This window comes from Podarcis cretensis (assembly GCF_951804945.1).
Source record: "Podarcis cretensis genome assembly, chromosome: 2".
Lineage (NCBI taxonomy): Eukaryota > Metazoa > Chordata > Lepidosauria > Squamata > Lacertidae > Podarcis > Podarcis cretensis.
The window spans coordinates 37828807-37855338 of NC_137171.1; the positions used below are offsets into that span (position 1 = coordinate 37828807).

The window sequence follows — 26532 nt, forward strand, 5'->3', positions numbered from 1 at the left end:
CTATTTCTTTTACATGCACATAACTCCAACGGACAATAGAGGTCTGTGTTCCTCTCACATGTTTATAAAGCTGTCAGTTGAAGCTTCCTGCAGATCATGTTTAGCTACTGCCCACGTTTAGCTACATTACAGATCACCTTTTATTCCTCAGCTCAATTCAAACATTTGTTTCCTTCCATCAGGACTTGGGAGGAATTCAACGTAGTGCTAAGGAGATAGCTCCATCAGCACACGCATTTCTGCTTGGCTGATGGAACAATCTGCCCTCTCCTCCCTCTGCAGGATGTTCTGAGGATGTTCTGAGGGTTCTCTCAACTCCTCCAGAGCCAGTTTGGGGTGTGTGTACAAGGGATGCCCAGGGGAGAGAGATGAGGGAATGCCCCACTGAACTAGCAGAAGTTCTGGTAGGTTTACTTCGCTGAATCCTGCCCATGGATTCTAATGTATAGTCTTGGGAAACATTGTTCAGACTCAGCAAAGATCCACATACAGTTGTCTGGTATCTGTCATGTGACACACATTAACCAATCAAAGGGGGGGGGGAGCCAGAGTGCCTCATGCCGTTATCTGGTATTAAATATACAAAGAGTGAAAAAGGAATGACCATTTTAAAATCAGGTCTGTGGTTCAGGCCTGACATTTAGTATGAAATCCAGTGGGACGTGAGCTCTGGCAAAGCTTATAATGTCAGGGCTGGGAACTTACTGCAGCCTGGACTCATCATTATCTTCCTACTTCCCTTTCAAAACACACACACACACACACACACACACACACACACACACACACACACAATGCCATGTGGGGAAGGTTCCCCTTCAGTAGCAATTTGTGCAGGTGGAACGGAAGATCTGCATGTGGAAACTTGTTTGCACATGAACATACTGTATTCGCTTCTGCACAATACCAGGAACATGCTTATTTGAAGGGAATGGGAAGGGAGGAGAAGCTTACAACTACCAGAAGATAATTATTTGATACATTAATGAGTGGCTTAAAGGATAAAGATGTGACAAGCTACTTCTCCCATGTGGACGTGGTAGTGCTTGACACTGCAGCCCTCCATTACAATCTTAGAGCTCTCCTGAGATGTAGCAATGCCTTAAGCAGCAACTACAATATCTGCCCAATCCCTACTGTTTTTGCTTCAGCTCAGATGCGGAGGAACCCTCACCACGTGGAAGCAAATGATCAGATTTCAGGTTCCGTTCTCCATGCTGACTAGGAAATAATCCTTCCACAAAAGTAAATGTGTACTGGAAGGACACTTCCAGATGAGCTGCTTTATTGAACACCCACCATGATTTGTTTACAGGGAAATTAGATGACATTGGCTATTTGTTGAGCATTCATCCTGATTTGTTTGCAGGGAGGTTAGATGATGTTATGTTGAAGCAAATGCCATCCCACACTTTCCAGGGCATTTCCCCATCACTCTTCTTATTGCAAAAAAGTCAGATCTTTAGGGGAAGTGAGTTTGTTGCATAAGACTCTCCTGATCAGTTATGATTGTGCAACCTGAATTTGCCAGAATGTGATTGAATCCCATCTGAAAGCAGTGGCAATCTGCAAGCATTCCAAAAAGTCATTGTTAAAGAATCCATTTTCTAACCAAAATCTTGCTTTAGAACTGAAGCCTTTCCCCTCACTCTTTCATCACTGTTACTCACAAGCATTTGAGGTTTTCAACAATCAAGTGCTGTATAAATTTTATGAAATAAAATTAATTAAATAAATAAAGCCTATTGCTCCAACAGCTTAATTTTTTATGTGACTCCTTTTGTCTTCAGCAAAGCTCTTAAAAAGCTGTCAATACTCATATTTTACACTGGGTTTTGTAATATTTTATTAGCCTGTCTTTAGCACTCTCTTCCTTCCCTACAGAGAGACAAAAGGTTTGGTGGCAGGCAGAAAAGACTTCAAAGATTCGAGGAACCTGGGCCAAAGAGAAGTATCTTCTCAACCCTTTATTTTCCTACATGAACATCTTCAATGGTCTTCAATTCCTAGGCCTCAGGCATGCTTGGCCAATGGTGAGAGATGATGGGAGTGGTAGTCCAGCAACATCTGGGGGGTCATGATGTCTATGAAAAGGATATTTGAGACTGCAGTCCTATATCCATGCAACCTGGAAGTAGCCTGAGAGATCTGTTGAACTTACATTTGTGTAGACATCTATTGGATCAGACTGTAAATTACCGGTATCTTCGTCATTAAATTCAACAAGATAGATGGACACACACGTTGTGTGCATGTTTCCCCACTTATGACAACATTTATGCAGTTGTCTTTGGTGCTGATCACTCTGTATTATGAATAACATTATTTGGCAAAAGCTCTCAGAAATATGAGAGGTTATATGAGGTGATCCTAGATGTGTTCTAAACACACAGGGCCATTTCATGTGATCTTTGCTGATGTCACCAACCTTAATGCCCTTACCGTTTGATAGCAAGGACTAGTTGGATTATTGTACAGATAAAGATATTTCCTAAAACAGATAAGACCTTTATTAGGCAATGGGTTGGTTCTTGTGTTTAAATTCCATGCTATGTTTTCAAGGTGAAAATGGTCTGAAACAAAGTTGAAGCATCTGAGACAGTTTCAGATGGAAAATTTTAGAGGGAAAGAACTGGATAAAGTCCAAGGTTGTTGTTGTTTTTCCTTTTGTGGAGCCTTTTTTGGAAACTGAAACAAAAAAATGCTTGTTGATTCAAGGCAGTTTGTTATATTTAAGGATTAACATTTACAGGGAACTTTCAAATTTCCACAATTTTGAGATGGGTTTGCAAAGCACATTGCATTTTTTGATCCCATTTGCCTTCACAACAGTCCTGTGGGGTAAGTTGTCAGCAATCCCATTTTACAGATGGGAAATTGAGGCAGAGAGGCAATGACTCACCTCAGGTTGTACAACATCTAGATCTCCAAGATTCAAATGCAACTCCCTGTTTTTTGTACCTATGTAGAACAATTTGCTCTTAAAGTTTTGACTCAAATGTAAGCAAACGTTTCCATTCCGACAGCTAAAAACAACCACCCTCCAAAAAGCACACACAGGGTTGCACACAACCCTTTTATTTTGGCAAAATACAAATGGTTATGATCAGAGTGAGCACTCAGTGCCCAGTGAAATGGTCACTTGATTGCTCTCCATGCACCCAGATTAGGTCACCAATGTACCCTTTGAGCCAACCACAGTCTAACTGCAGGGTGATGCAACTTGCCAGGATTCACTCACCAAGAGCAGCAGCCCACATCCTGCCACACATTGAAAGGGTCACATGAATCAGCCCACAACCCACCACAAATCAATTGTTTTTACACAACTGCAAATTCACAAATGCCAACTAGAATGACAGCTATCCATGGAACAGACCAGTATTTTGAACAGCAACAAAAACCCTAAAGCACAGAACACCTCAAATGTGATGCTTCTGAAACATTATGAAAAAAATTCAGTTCACCAGACAACTGCTCACAATGAGTTAAACTGGAAGCTTGCACGGAAAATGACCAGCTTTACAGTAGGCTTATTTGTTGCTTCACATGCACCTCTAAAGGTAACTTGAAGGGAGATTTGAACGACTTTGGGACAGATCCACATCATGCATTTAAAGCACTTCCAACACACATTTAAAGTGCATGACTTTCCCCAGAAAATCATTGGGACTGTAGTCCGCCCCCCTCACAGTGCTAAAATTCCCAGCACCCTTAACAAACTGCAGTTCCCAGGGTTCTTGGGAGGGGGAGTCCTGTGCATTGAATGTGCTTTAAATGTATGGTGTGGCTCTGCCCTTGGTTTATTCTTCCGAGTGTATTATTATTATCATCATCAGCAATCCTCCCCCTCAAGTAAGTTCTCTGGTGCCCCCCATAACAGCCCTAGGAGTCATCCAGACAAACCCAAAACTAGCCCTGTTTAAATATTCCTTCCACATGAGTGACTGTGCAAAGTGGAGAGGAGAAACGTGTCCGACCTTTCTGCAAACACACACACACACACACACACACACACACACACACACACACACACGTGTACATTCAGATAGAAGGTCTGCACAGATCTATACAGTTACCAAAGTTTATTTGTCAGCCCCTGTGGCTAATCACACAGTATATTAAAAAAATCTACAGCGTCCCAATTAATAATCATTTACATAAATAATAAGATTTGATATGTATCCTTTTGTAATCCTTACAGCAACCTGTAAGGTAGATGAGAATCATTATATATGTTCAAGGGATCTCTCCCTACTTGTGACTCCCAGCATACTGCGTCTGATATTGGAGGCAGAACACATTCATTATGGCTAGTAGCCATTGACAGCCTTGCGCTCTGTGAATTTGCCTATTGCTCTTTAAAAACCATCCATGTTGGTGGCCATCGATACATCTAGTGGGAAAGAATGCCATAGTTTAACTATGTGCTCCATGAAGAAGCACTTCCATTTCTGTCCTGAATCTTCTGACATTCCACTAGTATTATGGTGCAGCGAGGGGGAAACAACTCTCTAGCCACCTTCCCTACATCATGCATAAATCTTACACACTTCTACCATTGCCACCCCTTACTAGTCTTCTTTTCCAAAACTGAAAATCCCCAAATGTTGCAACCTTTCCTCAAAGGGGAGTTGCTCCAAGCCGTTGATCATTTTGGTTGCCCTTTCCTGAACCTTTCCCAGCTCTAAAGGATGCCTTCTGAGGTGCGGTGACCAGCACACAGTGTACCAGTAGTTGCACCATAGATTTGTATAATGGAGCTGAAGCTGAGAGAGTGCGGTTTGCCTAAGGACCACATCGGGAAGGCAGAGGGAAGATTGAAACCAGTGGCCTTCCTGATTCACAGACTAGTCTCTTAGCTATTATTGCACCGGCTCCCCCAACTCTGTGGAGCGAGTTTGGTGAGTCTCGGGGAAATAAGAAAGTATCTTTTATGTTCTGTGATGCATTGGAATAGTGGTGAATCCTTTAAAATGAAGGCAATCTGGCAACTCTGAAGCAGACAAGACATGCTTACTTCATTGTGTGACTCAAGAGCAGTATCCACAGTTGCTTTGAAGTGGTTCAGACCAAAGGAGGCAGAGTTTAAGAATGAGAGAGTGGAGAACATATTACAGAAGCTCTGGAGAGGCAAATACACAGTACACAATCTGCCCTCATTTGTTCTCTTAAATGCTAAGCATGATGTTGCTGGGGGAGGCTGAGCATACAAAATCCTCTTGCCTTGGCTTTGCTCTTTTCAAGCTTTCACTCACAAAGGCCATTAACCAGCAGGAACAGTAAATGGCACTGCAAAGGATCTGAAAAGCACAACAAGCTGTGTCTGCACAAGTATATTACTGGTAACAAAACTGCTTCTCAAGCCTGAAGAGGCATCACAGAGGGCAGTATGCTATTTGTAGGGCTGCCCTATCCAAGCCCAGTTTAAAGATAAAGAACCCTGAGAGAGAGCTGCAGGAACTTGACGCTGCCCTGCAGGGAACTTAAGGGGCACTTGAACAGGCACACACAGCAGCTGAGCACAGTCTTCTCCATTACAGTGAAATGTTTGTGTTTCTATTTAGTCATTCTTCCTATATTTACATAAATTAGTGTAAGCACATTTTATATAAATATATGTCATCTTTCGAACCTTGTTTTTGATTGTGCCTTTCTTTCTTTCTCTCTCCACTCCCCTTCCTTCTTTTTGAGGTTTGTAAATAGCCACCCTAGGAAATGCCTGAATGATCATAGTTACATTGCAATATTTCCTTTTAATCTAGGAACCAGCAATGGAGCCATTGGTCACAGCTCCTGCTTTGCATGCAAGAAGCTATAGATTCCATCACTGGCTCCTACAGCTACGACTGAGAAAGACTCCTGCCTCAAACCCTAGAGAGCTGCTGCCTGTCAATTGGGTCAATACGGAGAAGCTGGATCAATGGTCTAACTCCATATAAGGTGGTTCCATTAATACAGTGGTTCTCAAACTTTTTTCTCTGGGCCACACTTTCAGAATAACAATTTGCCCATCCCACACTATTATTATTTTTTATGGATGAGCAATACATTGGGGGGGGGGGACTCCTAGCAGTGTTTGATTTATAACATAGAATACAATTGCTTTATAATATTATCATGAGGCATCCAGAAAGTATAAAACAATGCAGCTCCGTAAGAACACAAATCATTCCCAAAATATAATTATAAACGAGCCTCTTGTGTACGTACCTTAAGTATGCATGCAAACTGAATGAGAGGTGTGAGCATGCAGTCTCTCTTAAATGTTCCTGCTCTCATTTTGCAAATGAAAAACGAACATTTTGATACTGTACTATGAGTGCTACACTGAACTGTTTCTTTTTTTTTTTAATAATATTTATTAAAGATTTTCAAATATAACAGAAAAAGAAAAACATCCAAATTTAAAACCTAATTTTCATTGGCATCTTTCCAGGACTTCCCCTCCCCTCCCCCTCTTGTATTCCAATTCTTTCAAATAGATTCAACAAATTCTTACCCCAAATTTTAAAATTATTATCATTGGCCCAATTTAAAAAAAAATATTTTCCCATCCCCTAAAATCGACCTGTTCCCTTCCACGAGTTCCCCTCTTTAATATGCAATACAGATTAAGATAAACAGAAAGATAAAAAAAAGAATAAAATGTAATTTAACACCCTTTGGATTCCAAATTTCCCTCCCCCCTTTCCCGGTTGCGTTCCCAATGTCCATCAATGTCTACTGTCATCCTGGAGCTCCCACATCTAAACCACAGTCCTTCACCAGTCCGCTTTGCCGTCTTTTTATTAGTCTTTGCCATCTTTTGGTCATCTTTGGTTTCACATGTCCAATCTTGGAAGGAGTCTATCTTCCAACTTTGTCCAGTTCTTGTTATTCTTATTGTTCTTGTTGTTCTCTCTCCTCCTCTTTTTTTTTTTTTTCCCTGCTCTCCTGCACAAATGTTCTAATTCCAAAAAGCTTCTAATTCCTCTGCAGAGGCTTTGTTATTCAGGAACAAAACATTACGTCAAGTCCCTTCCATTCTTCAATAGATAAATCTATTGTCTCCTTTAGTGTGTAGACCTCTGTAGACAAAATAGTGTTCCATTTCTGCAGTTTCCCAGGCGATAAAAAGTCCTATTCAAATTCGATGCCAGCAATACTTGTAGTGTCCCACAGCTCCTCTAGAGGGATTATAGTAACTCAGTTTCCTTCCCGATCACACCCAACAGTCAAAGTAACTTATTATTCCTTGTTTTAAACAATTTATATCCAATTTGTAACAAATGTGACCAGCAAAGTCCTCGTAACAAAGTTCTCTTTTTGTTCTTCCGCTTTGACAGCTCCTTTAACAGCTGTCAAAACCTCTATTTCTCCTCTCCCGGCGCTCTTACAGATCGCTCCCGGGGTTTCCGGGGGGGGGGGGTTGCATTTTAATTCACATTCCACTTTTCTCCTCCAGCCCAGTCTTATAATTTTCCATCGCGAAGTTAATAACTTTATCAAAAAAAGGTTGCACTCGATCTTAGTTGTCAAATCCTTTGCTTTAGCTCCTCTACAACAGGGGGAGGCTGACTTCCTTTTTGCACCTCCCCCGCTCGCTCTGAATTTAAATAGAATTTTTCCCCTTTTTTAATCCAAGTTCCAATTACTCATGGGTTATTCTTTTAAAGACCAAATTTTCAATGGAAGAAGTCAGCGCTCTCCGTCGAATGGCATGCGGCTTCGCTCGGCAGGGGAAGCGGAGGACTCACAGCACCACCACCCCCCGTCACCCGCTCCGCAGCCTTTAAAAAGGCTCCTTCGCGGGTCGGGGGGGCGCAAACGGTGCCCGCCGAGTCACCATGCCCATGGGTTTCAGCGCCCATGGTTTTTGAGGGTCCCCGCGTCGCCGGCGCGGTAGAACCCAGCCCCTGCCGAGCAGGCTCCCTCCGAAGCTCGGAGGGAGTCCGCCATTCGGCGATGGCGCCAACCCGGAAGTACTGAACTGTTTCAATGTTAACGTTGATTGTCCTTGAATCTTTCCACCACACTTGCCACACCCTTTGAGATCCACTGCCTCAATACCCCTATTCATCGGGATAAGGCTACTAGCCTAGGCTCTCCCTGGCTCAGGCTGTACTCAGCTCCCTTCCAATTTTCGCTCATGTGACCTTTGCAAGTCTTGTAGTTGGCCTTAAAGTAACAGTACCCTATACTAAAGTTACTTTGAAAAAAGCATGAAGTTTGTGGTCTTATTGCTCCATGGTTTCATAGCTAAGCACCATATAGAGAGCAGGAGCAAAAATAAAAACAAAAATTATTTATTAGAATGTAAGCCTGCAGGTAGGGAGTGTCATATTTTGATTTCATGTAAACCACTTTGGGAGCCTTTTTGGCTAAAGAGTGGGGTACAAATGCTCACTATAGATAGATAGATAGATAGATAGATCATGTAGATGCCCATCTCCTTGTCCTAATGCTGGCCAATGCCTTGTATGCACCTTGCTTTTGCTGCAGGCCTGTGCCAATTTGAAACACATGGCATTGGATGCAGCTGTGAGCCATTTCTTAGGTGGACTTCATGTGGACAGGGCTGGTCTTCTCCTTGTTTTCATGAGTAGTTCCATGATGCAGGCCTGGCATGCACCACATAGTTTGCAGGGCAGGAGTCACATACTGCTCTCAATGGAAAGCAGTTCTAATTCAAGCCAATATTGCACAAAGTGGCCTTGTAGTGGACCCTTACATTGTCAGTATCAAAAACATGACATTCTGCATAGTTCCAAGTGTACTAAAACATAAAAAGAGGCTGAAAAAAAGAATAATTGGATTGTACAGGCAAGACCTACATTGTACATTGATTCATAGGCCAGATCTGCACAGCTTGTGAACCACCCAGCCCACCAGCTGAATCTTGTGGCTTGTAAAGTGCTTTACAACTTCTTTGTTTTTGCTATCCTGGGCAAGTAACAAAATCAGGTGGTCTATTGACTCCTTGGTAGGCTAGGTTTGCCTACCACCACACACTGCACTCTGTAAGAGGCATGTTTTATGTGTGGGTGTGTGGCACCTGAGACTCACTCCCATAGTCCTCCATGTGAAGAATTTACATGCTGAAGCTATGAGTGAACTGCTCAAAGCAAGCCAGAACTAAAACCTGCATTTATTTGTATTGCATATGCCCAGTGGATGCAATACAAATAAATGCTGCTGGTATCCAATCCCTCCATCCGATCAAAGTCATCCAATTTGTGTTGCTAATTACAAAAGAAAACCCATCAAAACTAGATATTATGTGACTATGGTTTGTGGAAGGGACTACTATGTTGCTCTCCTCCTCCTCCTCCTCCTCCTCCTCCTCTCCCTCTCTCCCACTCTCTCTCTCATGTTCCGTTTCTGCTCCCGCTGGTTCAGAGCACTTAGACAGACAGGGTTATATAACCTTATTTATACTTTGCACAATTGTGCATTTTTGCAAATTGGCTCAGTGGGACCATAAAACGTTGTTGCTGATGGCAAGGAACAGAGGAAATGCAAGGGGTACTCATTTGAAAGCAGGTATCATTGCCACGCATGAATGTACAGAACTCCTCAGAGATTTGCAAGAGGGAGAGAGAACCCAAGAAAATGATAGCATCTGCCCTCTGTTGCCTCAAAGATTACCTAAGGTTTATTTATTTAGGAATTCTTATGCCACCACCACGCAAATTCATATAAAATATCAGTGTAACTTATATATAGAAGCATTTTCATGGATAACACGGATGTGTACAGAAGCATTACAGCGCAGCCCTGAGTATCAGAAAAGCGAAGCGACTTTCCATGCAGTGTTGACATTGGTGCTGCTGACTCCTGACTCCTGACCCTGCCGGCACAGTGGATGCAACTGTGGAACTCAAATTCTGTTGCTGGACCACAACAGGGCCCCGGGATAGACCAGAGCTGAGTTCAGTTTTTGTTCAACACTGCTGTGCTCCAGCCTCACTTGGTGGTTTTCTCTAGGACATGTGGTTTGGCTTCCAGTGTGGATGCCCAACAGCTAAAGCCAGGAACGCCCAAGATAGCCATACAGCTTCCCAGCTCCTACTTCAGTTATGCCAGCTGAATAAATTCAGGAACAGACATGGGCTTGGGGGGCTAGAAGGTGGGAGCATGTTCTTTGCTTGGCTATCAGACACATTAATTTTTTTTAAAAAAAGGAAGTCATTTGACACAAGGCTACAGCTTTCTCATCTGCAAGAAGTAGTAGAAGAACACCAGACACACCCAGCTTTTCCCAAAAGCAATGAGGACAGCCTGAGCTAGCCAATGTGGCTGAATTCAAGGCCATATAGTCATTTCTGGCACACAGATTTTCTTTCTGGGAAGGAAGGGTCAAAGCAACACTAATGCTGAGGCAAATGGAAATCAGGCTATGACAGAACACTCTTCCTGAGTATGCGCAGTGGGTGTTTCTTCATGAGATAACTTCTGCTCTGAAGATTCAGGGACAAATTTACATAATCAAAATGGCGTGTGTGTGTGTGTGTGTGCACACACACACACAGAGGCATACACAGTGTTTTAGGACTGAGGTGGCTAATCTATGGCCCTCCAGATATCATTGAACACCAACTCACATCTGCTCCAGCCACCCTAGCAATGGTCAGGAATGACGGGAGTTCTAGTCCACACAGAGCTTCCTCACCCCTGCTTCAGACTGTTCAAAGCACTTGACAGAATTACCTCAGTAATTCTTACCACAACTCTGTCAGTCCTGGCTCTAGGCCCAGGGTTGTTGTTTTTTGTTTGGGTGGGGGTGGGGCCCTCAGAGGATCCCCACTTCCTCAACACCATCAATCCTTTATTGCGGAAGAGGTTATTTCAGCTTTGCATGACAATGTCCTCCTGCTAAGGAAGCCTGTTCAACACAACTATTAAAGGCGCAGGAGCACACACACACCCATCTTCTTTTGTACCTGACAACCAAGGGAGAAAGTCAAGCAAATGAGCAGGCAGTGGCCACACATGCGGGTGAGCAGGGTGACAGGTGACTCAGAGCCAGGGAGTTCGGTCAGCATTGGGCTTTGGCATGTGACCCGTGATGTCCAAGCCCTGAATTTGGTTAGACTGGCCAATATTATTCTCCCTATACTGCAATAGAAGGGAGCCACATGGTCCCCATTCATGACAGAGATGAGATTTCAGCGAGAAACATCCTGGTTTATGGTCCAATCCCTTATCTATACTATAACACACAGTGGCATGCCTTTGCCTCCTCCTCCTCTGCTGCAGAAACATTTCTGAACCTCAACAAATCTGTGTCGTAGTGCTTTAAAAAAATAACAATCTCTGAATTTATGTTAACTGCAAAACCACCACAACGAATAACAACAAAGAGGAATTATGGCTTTCAACCACCTGCTAACAGCTGAGAATGGATAATGATGTGACCAAGCGGCTTCAGTAACAAGATATGGCCCAAAGTGGTAGACCTACATTTTTGGGGCCCCTGTAGTTTGAACTGGGGTCTGGGAGGAGGTCTGGGAAACCATTGTTGTCTTCTTCAGTTGGATTGTTCCACAACAGATCACCACACTTCTACATCACCTTTACTGACCCTCAAACTTCGAGATTGTTGAAATATATACAAGAAAAAAATAATAATCATGCAGTTCAAATTGGGTCTACTAGATCCAAAAGAAATTAAGCAATATGGACTAAAGTTGCTTCTGGGGCCCCTCTGGAATTAGGAGCCCTCAAGCTTAAGCTTCATTGGTTTCACAGTAAATCCACCCAGGCAATCGCTTTACATATTAAGGATGCTACATTGTTTCCTCTAGCTCAATATGGCCTACAGTGACTGGCAGGGGCTCTCCAGGGATTTTGACAGGGATTCTTTCCCAGCCCTACCTGGAAATGTCAGGGTTTGAACCTGGAGTTCTTCTGGATGCAATGCAAATGCTCTATCACTGACCATGAACCTTCCTGCTATGCTAAGTGTCTTGAGGAACTGCATATCGTTTGGGATTGAGGCAGAAACACTTCTCGGATTAAATCAGCAGTACAAAGACGTCTTAAACTTTAAACCCCATTTTCCAGCATGGTGTGTTCTTGCCCAAAAGTAAATTGCCTGTAAAATGAGGCAGTGCAGGGAGAAATATCTGCAGCAACCGTACTAAATTAACCTTCATTTTCCAGGGTTATGCTACCTACACAAGGAATACGCACGCACCCGGGACACTCTATCCTAGCAACGAGAAACCCCCTTGCCCAGCAACTAAATCTCTCCAGGCAGCAATACAAACATTTCCAGAGGATAAAGAGTGGGTGGAAGCTCCTGCCTTTTCACACAAGTTTTGGCACGAAAGGCAGCGCTAAACCACAACACACAGGCAAACAAACTGAGCGGCCAACATCCAGAATATAAAGGCATCCTCCAGCCAAGAGCTGGGATAGCCCCCCGCCCCAGTCCTCCAAGCTTCCCCACCACCACCAACCGCCCAAATTCACACTTAACAGGCTCTGCATTCATACTCTTCCCTTGAAAATTCACCCAAAAACTGGAAAAGAAGGGGAGTGGGGATAGAGTAGGGGTAAGAATCAAATGAAATCCAGATCCAGAAAACCGTTTTGACCCTTGCTACTTCTCTAGCAACAACATCTATGTGCAGACCATAAAAAGGGTGAGGGGAAGGCAGAGTTAAAGAAATGCAACTTATAGAATGCTGGAGTGAAATAAGAGAGGTTGGCTGATCTGCTTCCAATGAAGCTGAAGAACCCACAAGGGGCAATGGGTGAAAGTGGGGGTGAAAGACAGAAATAAACACACACACACACACACACACACACACACACACACCCTATCAAATGACTCCAGCACTCACCTGTAATCCGGTCCCTCTCCATCCCGACCAGATGTATTCAGCATCCGCCTGTCCCAAATTGTACTTTTTAACCACTCTCCCTGTTGCTTTTCCCCAGCTTTCCTTCTCCACCTCCTCCTCTTCTTCAAAAAAAATGTTTTTAGTCTAATTTCTTCAACCGGCTGCAATCACGAATGCACCCAGATTACCACATTTCCATGTGCTGATCATATGTTTGTGCTCCAAACTGAAGTAGCTTTGTCTCGTTGAAATAAAGAGGGAGAGAGGAATAAAGAAGGTGCCAAAGGCATGACCCAGGAAAAAAGAGAGAAATTCAATGTGATTTCTCTCTCCCCCCCCCCCACTCGAAAAAAATATATTCTGCCACGTGCAGGGCTAAACTGAGAAACTCAGTTCACCCGCAAGACAGTCTTAAAGGCACAGTGCATACATTTCCAGGACAAGGCTGCCGCTCTCTTGACTTGTCATTTAATATTAGCTGGGAGATGCTCTGCAACTTGGCTCCTTGGAACAAAGCAAGCAACTCTCCGCCAGCTGCTAAAAAGTCTCTCCTGATTTCTCCATGCTTAATTCTGCTGCCGTTTCTCCTCCTCCCCTACTTTTTTGGCTTAAAAATCACTTCGTAGCTCCAGAAGCCAGCTGATTCCTCCATCCAGCCTGGTCTGAGGTTTTGTGATTGTTTTTTTGGGGGGGTCAAATTATACACAAACTATTCCGCTGATGAAGGCTGACTTCACTCCTCAGTAGAGAGAGAGAGAGAGAGAGAGAGAGAGAGAGAGAGAGAGAATCACAGGCTGTTAGCTAGGAAGGATTACGGCACATGTTTGCTGTCTCCAGTGAAGAGGCTTCCTACTCAGTCTTGGCAAGGAGCTGCCGTGTTGCCTTGGCATGAGGAACTGGACCTTCCCTTGTCACATTTGCCAACAGAGGGATGGGGCTCCTACAGCTGGCCTGTAACTGAGAGGCTGCAAAATCTCTCCTGCCAGTGATGGGGTGGAGTGGCGGTGGTGGTAGAAGAGCCTAGAGGGAAAAGGCTGGATCTCCAGCAGCCCCTGTCAAAAACTCAAGGTGATGAAGTCTGTGCTGGCAGAGCAACCAACCAGGGTGGAAATTAAATGGAATGGTCACAGTGAGCTCACCAACAAGGTGGGGTATCACAGCGGGTTTTATTAAATTGTTGTTATGACTTGGGAGGGTGCAATACCCTTGCAATGCCTACCAGAGAATGGACTTGGACTTATTTGCAGCTGTCAGGGTGGGTCTGCAATGGGTTATTTACAGCAACAGGATGTGCTCATTTAGTATCTCTTCCCATCAAGGCAGCCCACCCATGCCTTGAGCTCAACCACCATTCATCCCTGGTCTCCCCAACAAGAGGGGACCATAGCACAGTTTTTGCAGCATCTCCTGGCCACAAAACCCAAGGTGTGGTTTGGATTGCTGGTGGGTGGGTGGAAATGCCTTTTGGGTGCATGGCTGGACTGCCTCAAGCTGGCAGAACTTGTGACTTACCAAGCTAAATGCAGATCACCCGGAGCTTGAGAAAATTCCTGGTTCTACTGCCAGGAGGTTGTTGAGCTGCTGGCCGGCTGCCATACATGGCTAAGTGGCATGCATTTGGCTTGCTAGGTCCCAAGTTGTGCAGGCCTGGGGCTAGATTGTCCCTTTCAGCTCCAGGGTTTGGTCAACCAACACCTCTCCATCTAGTTTTTAAAAAACGAATAGGTTGATTGCAATATGTCAATGGTCATGCATGTGGAGTTTCAGGAAACGGCCATCAGCAAGCAACCAGATTCCTGCCAGTCCTATTCACAGGGCTGCCTCCACACAAATTCTGCACAGAGAGCCAATGCTAACAAATGGGCCTGCACTGGAATCACTCCAGAACGCACTCCTGTGGAAACAAATGTTGCCAGGCCCACAAACTGCTGAGCCTGAAAATGTTCTTCAGGTCTCCCAGTCCAGTTTCCAGTAAAGAGAGGAAGGAGCCTCCAAAGCCATTACTTGAAACAGATTAGTCCAAAGGTGGGGAACCTGTGACCATCCAGTGGTTGCTGGTCTACGGCTCTCATCACTCCTGTCCATTGACCATGCTGGCTGGGTCAGTTGAGAGTAGTTCAAAAACATCCAGTGGGCTGCAGGTGCCTCATCCCTGTGTCCATGCCATTCATCCAATAAAATCTACCACTTTGACTATTACAGTGCTTAATATACCAGTGCAGTAAACCTAACACAAATCCTAAGTGGATTCCCTAAGATGGTTGAATAGCACCTTGTACACCTCTTTCTGGAAACACCGGCAGCCATGCTGGCACCAAACATATTGCCCTGCTTTCCTTTGGACCACATCAGTGAGGCTGAGAGGGCGGTCCTGTCATCTGGACAGCCCAAGGACTCCATACACAGCCCAGGCTTGAACCATGGAAGGTCACTTTGGTGCTTCTAATGCAGCTGTTTGACTTCACCCCTGAAAGTGCATTCCATTGTCTCTCAAGACAGACAGATGCCAACAGGAGAAAGACCTGTTTTATATATGCAGTGGGGTGTGGGACTCGGAGGAAATTTTATGCATCCATAGACTGCATGCGGGACGTGGGTGGCGCTGTGGGTTAAACCACAGAGCCTAGGACTTGTTGATCAGAAGGTTGGTGGTTCGAATCCCCGTGACGGGGTGAGCTCCCGTTGCTCGGTCCCTACTCCTGCCAACCTAGCAGTTCAAAAGCACATCAAAGTGCAAGTAGATAAATAGGTACCGCTCTGGCGGGAAGGTAAACGGTGTTTCCGTGCACTGCTCTGGTTCGCCAGAAGTGGCTTAGTCATGCTGGCCACATGACCCAGAAGCTGTACGCCGGCTCCCTCGGGCAATAAAGCGAGATGAGCGCCGCAACCCCAGAGTCAGCCACGACTGGACCTAATGGTCAGTGGTCCCTTTGCCTTTAGACTGCATGCAGAACATGTGTGATGCAGAATGTATGTGTGTTCAGTTCATGTACTGCCTGCCTGCCACACATGCTTCCAGGATAGGTGTGTAAGCCAGATTCTCATTTTGCACTTCTCACCCACATGTAGTCCAACCATAAACTGGGAGCCTTATGGACTGATCCTTTGTCTTATTGTCAACATAACATTTGCAAGTACAACTGCAAGGTTTGGGGCACAGGTGTATTATCCTCACATTACAAATGACTGAACTGAGATTTATTTATTTCTATTTATTTAGGAACATAAGGTGAGCCTGCTGGATCAGACCAAGGGCCCATTTACTTCAGCATCCTGTCCACCCAGGAGTCAACCAGATTCCTGTGAGAAGCCTGCAAGCCAGACATGAGTGCAACAGCACCCTGCAATTCCCAACAACTGCTGTTTGGAGGCATGCTGCCTCTGACAGTGGAGGCAGAACACAGCCGCCATCTAATCCTCTTCTAAAGTCATCCATTTTAAAGCCATCACTGCCTCCTGTATCTCACATTTATTCCTTCATGGAACCCAAAGTAGCAGGTGCAGGTGATTTCCAAGTGGTCTCCTGTCTAGGCACTGACCAAACCCAGACTTGTGTAGCCTCATGTGCCTTAAGACTACACCCTGGGACTAGAGATTCCCCATTCACTGACCTTCTTAGGTCAAGCGGACTTCTGCGACACTTGGGACATACCTCGCAACAAAGGATGCTTGAGAAGCATGCCTTGGGGTTACATTAAAACTGTCCTTCCAAGGGCTTGTCTATCTGCACAGCTGTCACGGCTTCCTCCAGAGCCCTCCCATGTTTGAGAATATCCTTCCCAGGGCCTGGACTCCAAATTTAGATGTGCTGTTCCAGCCTGCTTGACCCATGCTGACTAAGTGGAATAATTTTGCATCATGGAGAATGAGTATGGCTTGACTACATCCCCCAAATGACATCTCTCTCTCTCTCTCTCTCTCATAAGCACATGACATTGCTGGTCTGCATTTATCTGGTGATTCATTTCCATCCCCAGATTATTAGGACAGATGAATCATCTTCCCATGAAGCTGGAGAAGCAGCTAAGAATTCTGCCTTTTGGGCTGCAGCCTCCATAGGCAGGCAGGCACTGAACTTATATGTGCTTTCCCCACACGTCTGCTAAATATGGCATTCTGGTTACTGGGGGTGGGTGAGCAGGACAGGAAGTGGCATGTGGGATCAGACAAATGCATTCCAACCAATGTGGTCCCTTTAGAGAAAAAAAGTAGGAAACACAGCAGCAGGCACTCAGTCACTCCTTCTAAACCTTGAGTAATTATAGGATCCCGTCAAATACTCTGACACAGGAAGGCTTGTTTAATGTCTTTCATATCTGACGGTGCAACTCTGGATGCCCCTTTCTGCCTACAATCTCTTATACCGTCATCTTGCAGGATTAGACAGCTAAGCAAGAAGCTATGTCTTTCCATACATGGTAAGAAACTCTGCAGTTTTCATTGAACTGTATAATACAGAAGACAAGGCTACGTGGCCTGCTCAGGCTCCAATGTGTGCTATATAGCAGCTGATTACAGGGAGAACAGAAACTCCTTGTTATCACTCCCCAGGCCATTTCTGAGCATGATTCAAAGAGCTGCTTATGACCTACAAAGCCTACACAGCTTGGGTCCAGGCTATTGGAAGGACCACATCTCCCTATATGAGCCTGCCCAGGCTTTGGGACCTTCCAGGAACACCTTTCTCTTGGTCCTGCCACCTTCACAGGGATGTTTGGTGAGGCCATGAGAGAGGGTCTTCTTGGTGGCTGCTCCTGGATTGTGGAACTCCCTCCCACAGGAGGCTAGGCTGGTGCCCTCTCTGTTTTCCTTTTACTGGCAAGCAAAGACTTTTCTGTCCTGACAGACTTTTGAGGCAGGGTCTTCTGATGCTGCATGTTATGCTTTTAGATGTGTCCAGCACTGCCTTTAATGGAGTTACTTTTTAATATGTATAGTGTGTGTTTAGTTGTATCTGTCTAAGGGCTTATTCACACTTGCCTTTCCTCTGCACCTTCCAAGCACTTTAAAGCTCTGTGTCAGAACACACACTCTCTCTTTGCCCCGGAGCTCTCCCCACAAAAACCCACTCTTTAAAGCTGAACTGGAGCAAACAACAATCCACAGAAAACCCGAACTGCAATTTAAAGAGTGGCTTTTCACAGAGAAAGCTCTTGGACAAAAAGAGTGTGTGCTTGGACTTGGAGTTTTAAAGCACAGACCTGTGCCTGGAAAGAGCTAAGTGTGGATAAGCCCTTAATTTATGCTGTGATCTGCCTTGGGTGTTGCACTGGGAGAATGGCAGGATATTAATAAATAAATAAATAGCAGTGAGCCAGGAATATACCCTATTCCAAGTACCTCCAAGCAAAGGCAAAGTTGTGGAGAAGTCCTTATAAAGCTATTTTTTCTTTTCAGTATGTTTTCTTTCAATTTGAGAATGGGAGATGCTTGAAGGTATAAAATATGTGTGTGAGAGAGAGTGATTTGCTATATTCTGTCTACATGTTTTGGATGCAGCTAACCTCTTGCAAAACTCACAGGAGAGTTCAGATATATATTTTTTAAAAAACTAAAAATAAAAAATGTATCTTTCTGCGCAGATAAACATTTGCATATAAGTTTCATTAACTTTCAGCCCAGCCAGCCACCATCTTTAGCTGCTGACATGGAAAGCTTTTTCTTGGATGGGGTGTGGGGACAGGAAGAAAAGCAAAATCCAATTAAAGGCTCGAAACTTCGGTTTGGACAGACCTTGTCTTTCATGCTCAGAAGTCCTTTCCAAAGCAACAAGGGCAGTGCTCGCAACAGAGAGACAAATAAAGCATCCATTATGCAGGCAGCCAAGCTCAGACAGCTTTGGATATTCTGAGCAGCTTCAGAAATGCAGGAAGTGTAAGGGAATCCCAGGCTGGATGCTGGGATTATCCACAGTGTACAGACAATGAACACAGCATTTCCAAGGAATGCAGTGTTCTCATTGGTCCAAGCACCATGCACCACACATGAAACACACAGTATCTGCACTTATGAAACTTCCTTAGAGCAGGTCAGACAATTGGTTCAACTAGCCCAACATTGCCTACTACATGGTTAGTCCCCTCCTGATGTTGTTAGACTACAGTTCCCATCATCTCTGACCACTGACTACAATGGCTACAGATGATGGGAATCTGAAGCCCAATAAAATATTGAGGATGCCATGTTGGCTGCCTTTGGGCTACTTTGAAAGGCAGAGGTCTTACAGGTGTTTTTAGGGTAGCATGACAGATGCGGCTGCATTGGGTGCAGGAGGCACCACAATAATGCTGTAGAACAGAGCACAAGAGATGGGGGCGTGGACGACCACCAAATTTTAGCGTCGCACAGAGCGCTGCTGAAATTTGAGAGCCCAAAGTCTGCCACTGCATGCTGCCTGCCGTATTATAATTGGTATACCAGTGATCAAACAAAACTCTAGTAGGATAACTGGCACATAATTTCTGGTATATTTACTTACTTTCTTAAGATTTTTGTGGCAAGCCATCAGTCAGGAGCACAGAGATCACCCATGTGGAATGCATTAACTATTGATAACCAATATAATAAAGTGCTAAGATCCAGTAGCAGATGCCTCATTATTAGGCAATTTAAATTTTCAAAGTTTTCCTAGGTGATTAGTCTCTCCGCCTCCCCCAAAATAATGAGCTGAATTTGAGGGGAGGGGGAATAAAAGACCTGTTGTCTAGCACCCTGGAATATTTTTAATGATAACATTGTAAAGAAACATATTGTAAGGGGAGCTGCCATCTCTGGGAGTTTACGAGCATATATTCATTTGTTATATTCAGAGTTTTAGTTTCTGGAGTTTTGGTCTGCAACTTTCATTAAGAATAGTTCCCCTCTGGCTGAACTGCTGTTGAGCAGAAAACCCATGGAATATCCTGCCTGAGCCTATTACTGTACTTCCTAGGAACTTGGATGGATGCTTTTAAAACTATAAACTTTTTTTAATCTATTCTGTATACTAAACTCTGCTTCCACATACCTCCTACACCACACATTATCTCCCAAGGAACATTTTTAATCACCAATTACTGACTACCTATAAGAATGGCTATCCATCAAAGCTACAGAGTGACTGAAGGTTATCTCACTAGCTCCAGGCCTTTCTGTTATGCAAGGCCCTTCATGCACACAGAGACATGCTGCTTGAAGGAGCAGAAAAGAAGGAATTTGCTTTGAGATGAGAAAAAAAATATTTAATAGCAAGACAGCTGTGTTTTCCAGTGTCTAGTGCCTTTCCCCAATCTGGTGCCCTCCAGATGCTGTTGACCTCCAATTACCATCAGCCCCAGCCAACATGGCCAATGATCAGGAATGCTGGGAGCCAGGGCTGGCACACCCATGAAGCAAAGTAAGGTGACCGCCTCAGGCAGCAGGATCCACAGGGGCAGCAGATCCCAAAGAAGAGCTTTATGCCTTGCTTGTTCCTGATGTAGATCTTTACTTACCGCTTCTTCCCTGTTGTGGGGGGGGGGGGGAGGGCACCATTTTGTCATTTTCCCTCAGGTGCCAAAATGGCTTGGGAGCTATAGTTACACCATATCTGGAGGGACATAGGCTCTGCCACCCTGTGTTTTAAAGGATATGTTAACCTATCCCTGCATTAAAAGATATACACCTTGAGGATACCTCAAGATATATCTGAAGGTTGGGAGACTGGTCTACATAGTGGCTGTTTCTCATATACACACTGCAACCTGTCTTTGTCTCTGTCTCACACACAAGCTGCTCACTTCAGATTGAAAATATTTTTTAAACAAACATAAAACTTTGCTATGATAACCTGAATATACAACAGCAGAAACACTTGATTCAGAAAAGGGAAAACCTCATGAAGAATTTTTTTTGAACATTGCTCTGTACCCAAACACTCCTCTCTGGACCCAGTTCCAGCAGTCCTGAGACAGGAAGGAAAAGTCTCGACTTGTACTCCATGAATAGCTCTGGTCCGAGGACAGATTTAGATGTGGGTACATTATTATGTGGCTAAGTTACAATTAGGGTTTCTGGAAAGCACTGCAGAGTAGCTGAAAGATCTTGTCTTTACAACCCCAACTCGGGCATGGCCAGAGAGCTCCTGCTCTCTCTACTTCTACCTCCTTCTCTTCTGGACACAGTTATTTATATATCTATGAAGGCAGGTTATAGGGGCCACGGGGAGGAACAGAAGGGGAATTCAACTTGGACATCAATATGCCCATGGGCATTGTGCAAAAAAAGAAAAACAACCTAACCACCAAAAATGAGTCTCAGAAGTCAAATGTTTCTTGGTACATGAGAAAGAATGGGTGGAGGTTATGATGTTCAAAATGCCATAAGAAGAGGACCAAATAATATTTTTGTAATTGATTGGCTTGTAACTTTTTCAGGGTTGGCCAGCGTACGAAACACAGTTCCTCACAGCCAGCACTCTTTGCAAGGACTCAGCTGGTGCTAGCATCAGAACCCTGCTACTGACCTTCCAGAGGACCACTCTCTAATTTCCACTCGCCCATGGTATAAGGTAGAAATTCAAAGACATTCCTGACCTGGCCTTTTCTCCTAGAAGATGCATACATGCAGAGGGAGAGACATACAGTAAAACACACCTATTCCCTAAAAGGACCACCAGACGAACCTTCACAAACATGACACTAGCCGTTTTCTCTTGGTGGTTTGAACCAAGAGTCATTCTCTTCATAGTGGACGCTACACATGCACCCACAGTCCCACACACAGAGAGGAGCATTGCAGTGCTAGCAGAATATGTAAAGGGGGGGGAAGCTGAGCTGCTTCTCCCCCACCCCATCCCCTCACAACAGCAAAGTGTCATCACCACAGTACCTTTGAACACCTTTGCTGCAAACAGTTCACCTCTGCTCGCCTGGTTGCTGAAGCTCCTTATGGAGTAAATCTCTGTCCAGTCTTGTGCAGTTAGTTTGCTGCCTTCCCAGCACGGTCTACTGTTACTCTCAAGGCTATTACATTCCATGTAGATACATATTGGTTGGCATTAACAGATAATGAGTGTGTTTTATCTCTCTGTTGGTGTATTGTGTTTGAGCAAAGGGTAATCTGGAATGACACCAAAAAAAGTAATCAAACATAACTAAATTCCATTGTGCTTTGTTTTGTGAACAACTATCCATCCTTTCATAGTTACAAAACTGAGGCCAGGAATCTGTTTTTGATATCAAAACTGGAGCTTGCACCCTTATCCTTTCACACACAAATCTACTCCTGTTTTCTACCACCACCAAACTTTCTTAATTTCAGGCTGCAAACCTAACCTCAATCACATGTGAGGAAGCCCCACTAAATTCAACAGTTTTGAGTAGACATGTTTAGGATCGCACTATAAATTTGAAGGGGAAAACACTTTTTGTTCCCACTATAACCGATGGGAGTCAGTCTCAGACACCTTTGCTGATCTACTGCACATCTACCTAGTAGACCCAGACCTATCCTTTGTCCACCCTGGTCTAGTTGAAAGACAGCCATGAGACAACCCTCTTTAATATCTCATAGATGGAAAATTTGTGGTATAGTAGAGCATAGTGTAACCTGGATCTGTTGAATCTCAGCTGCTGGGCACAATGCTGGCATGCATTTACTCTGATTGCACTTGCAAAATGAGGTCAGGGTTCTTGCACTGTGCCCTGCACAGAAATACATAATGATAAGGAATGCCTGCTGCCTGCTTTAAGGATTGTTCCCCCATAGCTCCAAAAAACCCTAAATAAACAAAAATGTCAGTTGAAGCATCACAAGACAAAGCAAAGACAAATTATTCATCTATCAAGCTTGGGAGCTGGCTAAAAAGAAGGGAGAGTTGTAGCAGGACCTCAAGATTCAATAGCACCACCGTACAACAAGAGACTAACTCCTTAAGTGGGCACAAGATATTGGTCATAACATTATGTTTGCTGACTGGGAAAGGTTGTGGACCACTGGTATGAAATTCACAGCGTGTAACGCCTTGAGAGAGAATATTATGAAAATGATCTATAGGTGGTACATGACCCCAGTCAAGCTTGCAAAAATTTACCACTTATCAGATAACAAATGTTGGAAATGTAAAGAAAATGAGGGCACATTCTTTCACCTCTGGTGGACATGCCCAAGGATTAAGGCTTTCTGGGAAATGATATATAATGAAATGAAAAAGGTATTTAAATATACCTTCTTGAAGAAACCAGAGGCCTTTCTCCTGGGTATGGTTAGCCATGTGGTGTTAAAGAAGGACAGAACGTTTTTTATGTATGCTACAACAGCAGCAAGGATACTTATTGCAAAGTATTGGAAGACACCAGATCTACCCACTCTGGAAGAATGGCAGATGAAGATGACAGACTACATGGGACTGGCAGAGATGACTGGCAGAATTCGAGACCAGGAGAAAGAGACAGTGGAAGAAGATTGGAAGAAATTTAAAGATTATCTTAATAAACATTATAAAATTAATGAAGGTTAGAATTGACATGGGTTTAAAAATTATGTGGTTTTCAGGGGTGTTGATTATGGAAAAAGAATAAAATTATTATAAAATATGGGAAGTAAGGGAAGGGATTTGCTGATTAGATAATGAAATTGGAATACAGAAGGGGGAGGTGTGAGGAGGTCAGGGAAATTAGGTTTAAGAAAATAAGGATGGAAATTATACTTGTTTATGTTTTGTTTTTTGTTTGTGTATGTTTTTATTGTTAAATTTTAATAAATATCATTAAAAAAAAACAAAAACAAGAGACTAACTCCATAGTAATGTCTGGGACTGTAGCTCAAAGTACAGCACACATTTTTACACACAGGAAGTCTCAGGGTTGATTCTGGACTTTTCCATTTAAAAAAAAACCAGGCAGCAGATGATGTGAAAACACCTCCCTACCTATGATTCTGGAGACCCAAAGGGTCAGAACAATACTGGGAAAGATGGACAAATAGTGTGACCTGATCTAAGAAGCTTCCTACGGGTTATATCTAATGCTGTCTGTACACAAGTGGAACAACCTTCCACTCATGCAACAGGATTTCATGTCCCTGCAGCCCTCCACATACCCTCAAAAACTGCTCCAGAGGATTGGCAGACTTTCTGGAGCAAAGATGGAGCAAAGCTCCATGGGAGAGGAGAAGTATGGTAGCATAAACCGAAGTACATTTGCACTCTCTGGAATCCACCCTTTGCTCTAAAGGCTGCAATCCTGAACACACTGACTAGGGAGTGAGCCTCACTGAACAAAGTATGATGTCCTTTAAAGTAAAAAATACAGATTGCTCAGGAAGGAAGGGGAAATCTAGATGAAAGGAGACCCATTCAGATCCAAAGCGGGAACTAGGGATGAGCAAACCTCTTCAGGCTGGTTCTTTCCGTTTCTCATTTTTCCAATTGCATGTTCCCTTCTCCACAGTTCTGCAGCAATTTGTGATTTAAACAAAAACAAAAGACCTCATGAGATTGTGTCTGCATTTTAGTGCAAACATCTCCCAACATACACATTTTTGTGTGAAATTTTGAACTTATCTCCCACCCTTGGTTGGGCCAATCCTTTCCTGATAAACAATGCAGCTACCGGTGCCCAAGTAGGACATACCCATCTTCTAAAGTCCCTTTTAAATCATCTCCAGCTGTATGTGCATATGAGCAAGCTCTCTGACAGAGTGGCAAATGCAGCTGGGATGACTCGCCTGGCAAGCAGGACAAATGGGGACAGAGACAGCCACAAGAAAGCCCAGTGATCTCATCTAGGGAGGCAGACAAAACAGGTGGGCAATGTCAGCCGGCATGTAGCTAACCAGCTCCTTGGCCGCTGTGGGGGAGAGAGGGAGAAAGCACAAAGGGAAAATGCTGCCTGCCTTGGAAATTCCTGGGCCAATGTTAGATCCAAAGCATCCCTTGTGTGAGGTAAGTTTCAATGGAAGAGATTATTTGTAGAGTGCCTGCAGATTTACACCAGGTTGTGAGATGCCTTCTGTGTCCAGCCCTCCAGCTGGGCTAGAAGGGAAAGGAGTATCCACCAATAGATTTGGAAGGCTTTGCAAAGCAGAAAATTAACTGGAATGCTTTAAGTTCATTGGCTTCTCTTGAATATTTTAATTTTAAGCAAGTTCCAAATGGTGAGTAGATTTCCTATGCTAACAGCTGCCAAGTGTTCATTATCACTGCATGATATCTCTCAAATGCTGACAGAGGGTAAATACAAGATAGATGTTATGTGTCAAATGCTATCAGGTGATGTCATACATCCCCTGGCAAGAGAAAGGTTGTTTTCTGCTGCTCCAGAGAAACGGACACGGAGCAATGGATCCAAACTACAAGAAAGAAGATTCCACCTAAACATTAGGAAGAACCTCCTGGCTCTTCCAACTCTATGATTCTATGATTCTATGATTCTAAGAGGCTATTGTAGCCCCATCATCTATCTCATAAAGCAGGCATGGCCAAACTTAGCCCTCCAGCTGTTTTGGTACTAAGATTCCCATCATCCTTGACCACTGGTCCCGTTAGCTAGGGATGATGGGAGTTGTAGTCCCAAAACAGCTGGAGGGCCAAGTTTGGCCATGCCTGTCATAAAGGTAAGTTGGCAATGTACATTTATTGACTCACTAGTTAAAACACTGAAAGTGCACCTCAGCCCCCCCCCCTGGATATTTAAGGTAAGAGTCTCTCTGGAGAGACTAACAATTGCAATTTTTACTTACAACATGCACATACACACTTTATGTAATAATATGCAAATGCAACAACAAAATAATTATATTCTTCGATTGACAGGTAGGCTGCCCCAGCTACCTGTCCAAGTTTGTTCCCAGGATCATATGTTCCTACAGAGCCATATACTCACTAGGTTTTGGGAAAACATGCTAGACAATATAAATATGATTATGTGGAAAAACTTAAAATTTTCAGAGGTGTAACAGGAAACTGTGGCTTAAACTAACAATAATGGAAGCCCCAAAGCCAGCATGCAGGGAAACGGGAGAGGCGTTGTGTGGACGGGCCAAACATCAGTTCTTGGCCTAATAAACTGGAAGGAATTAAACTAAGTTTCTGATCCAAGCAGTTGGAAGGAAAGGCAAGTTATTCTTTGTACAACACGTCTTCAAAGTGATCACTATAATTTGTGAAGATCCATGTGTAAGAAGTAGGGCTATTGAAAAATTAAGGAGTTTTTGATTGATAGTAATCTGCCTTTGAAATTATATATTAAAATGTAACCAGTTTGTATTTTAACAAAACATCAATACAGGTACATTTTTTGAGGTAGTGAAATACGTATGTGATATCTAAGAATTCAATAAAGAAAGATATCACTCATAGTTCATAAGCAAGGCAGGCTTTAATATTTTGCTTTTTTTCAGCCATGAAAAATAAATAGGGAGGATTCAACATCGTGTTAAAGCAATCATTCCATCAGGCCAAGCATTTCAGCTTGCCAGATGGAGTGATACTCCCTGCCCCATGCACTGTTACTGGGAGCTCTCCCGGCCCACCCAGAATCAATTTCTGAGGCCATGGAGGGAGGAAAGGGAGGGGAGACCCATTGAGCAAGCAGAAACCCTTGCACAGCACTTCTGCTGATGGGACTCGTTAGTTGAATCCCACTTTTGTCACTAACATCAACATCAGGGGTCACCAACATGGTACCCCATCAGTTGATGTTATGCTACAGCTCCCATCAGCTCCAGCCAGCACGGTCAA

At 43.9% G+C, this 26532-nt stretch overlaps 1 protein-coding gene across 3 annotated transcripts in view; it reads right to left on the reverse strand.

The window, feature by feature from the left end:
- Window positions 1-26532, reverse strand: part of SEPTIN9 (septin 9) — a 216523-nt gene that overhangs the window by 148744 nt on the left and 41247 nt on the right. The window contains exon 1 of one of the 3 annotated variants that reach the window (XM_079966063.1): window positions 21681-21843. The exons of 1 other annotated variant lie outside the window; for it this stretch is intronic. In XM_079966063.1, the coding sequence (XP_079822189.1) occupies window positions 21681-21828 (148 nt within the window). In that variant the 5' untranslated portion in view covers window positions 21829-21843. Of the gene's footprint in view, window positions 1-12833; window positions 13495-21680; window positions 21844-26532 lie in introns of those variants that run through there. One more of the 3 variants, XM_079966066.1, reaches the window with a different exon arrangement.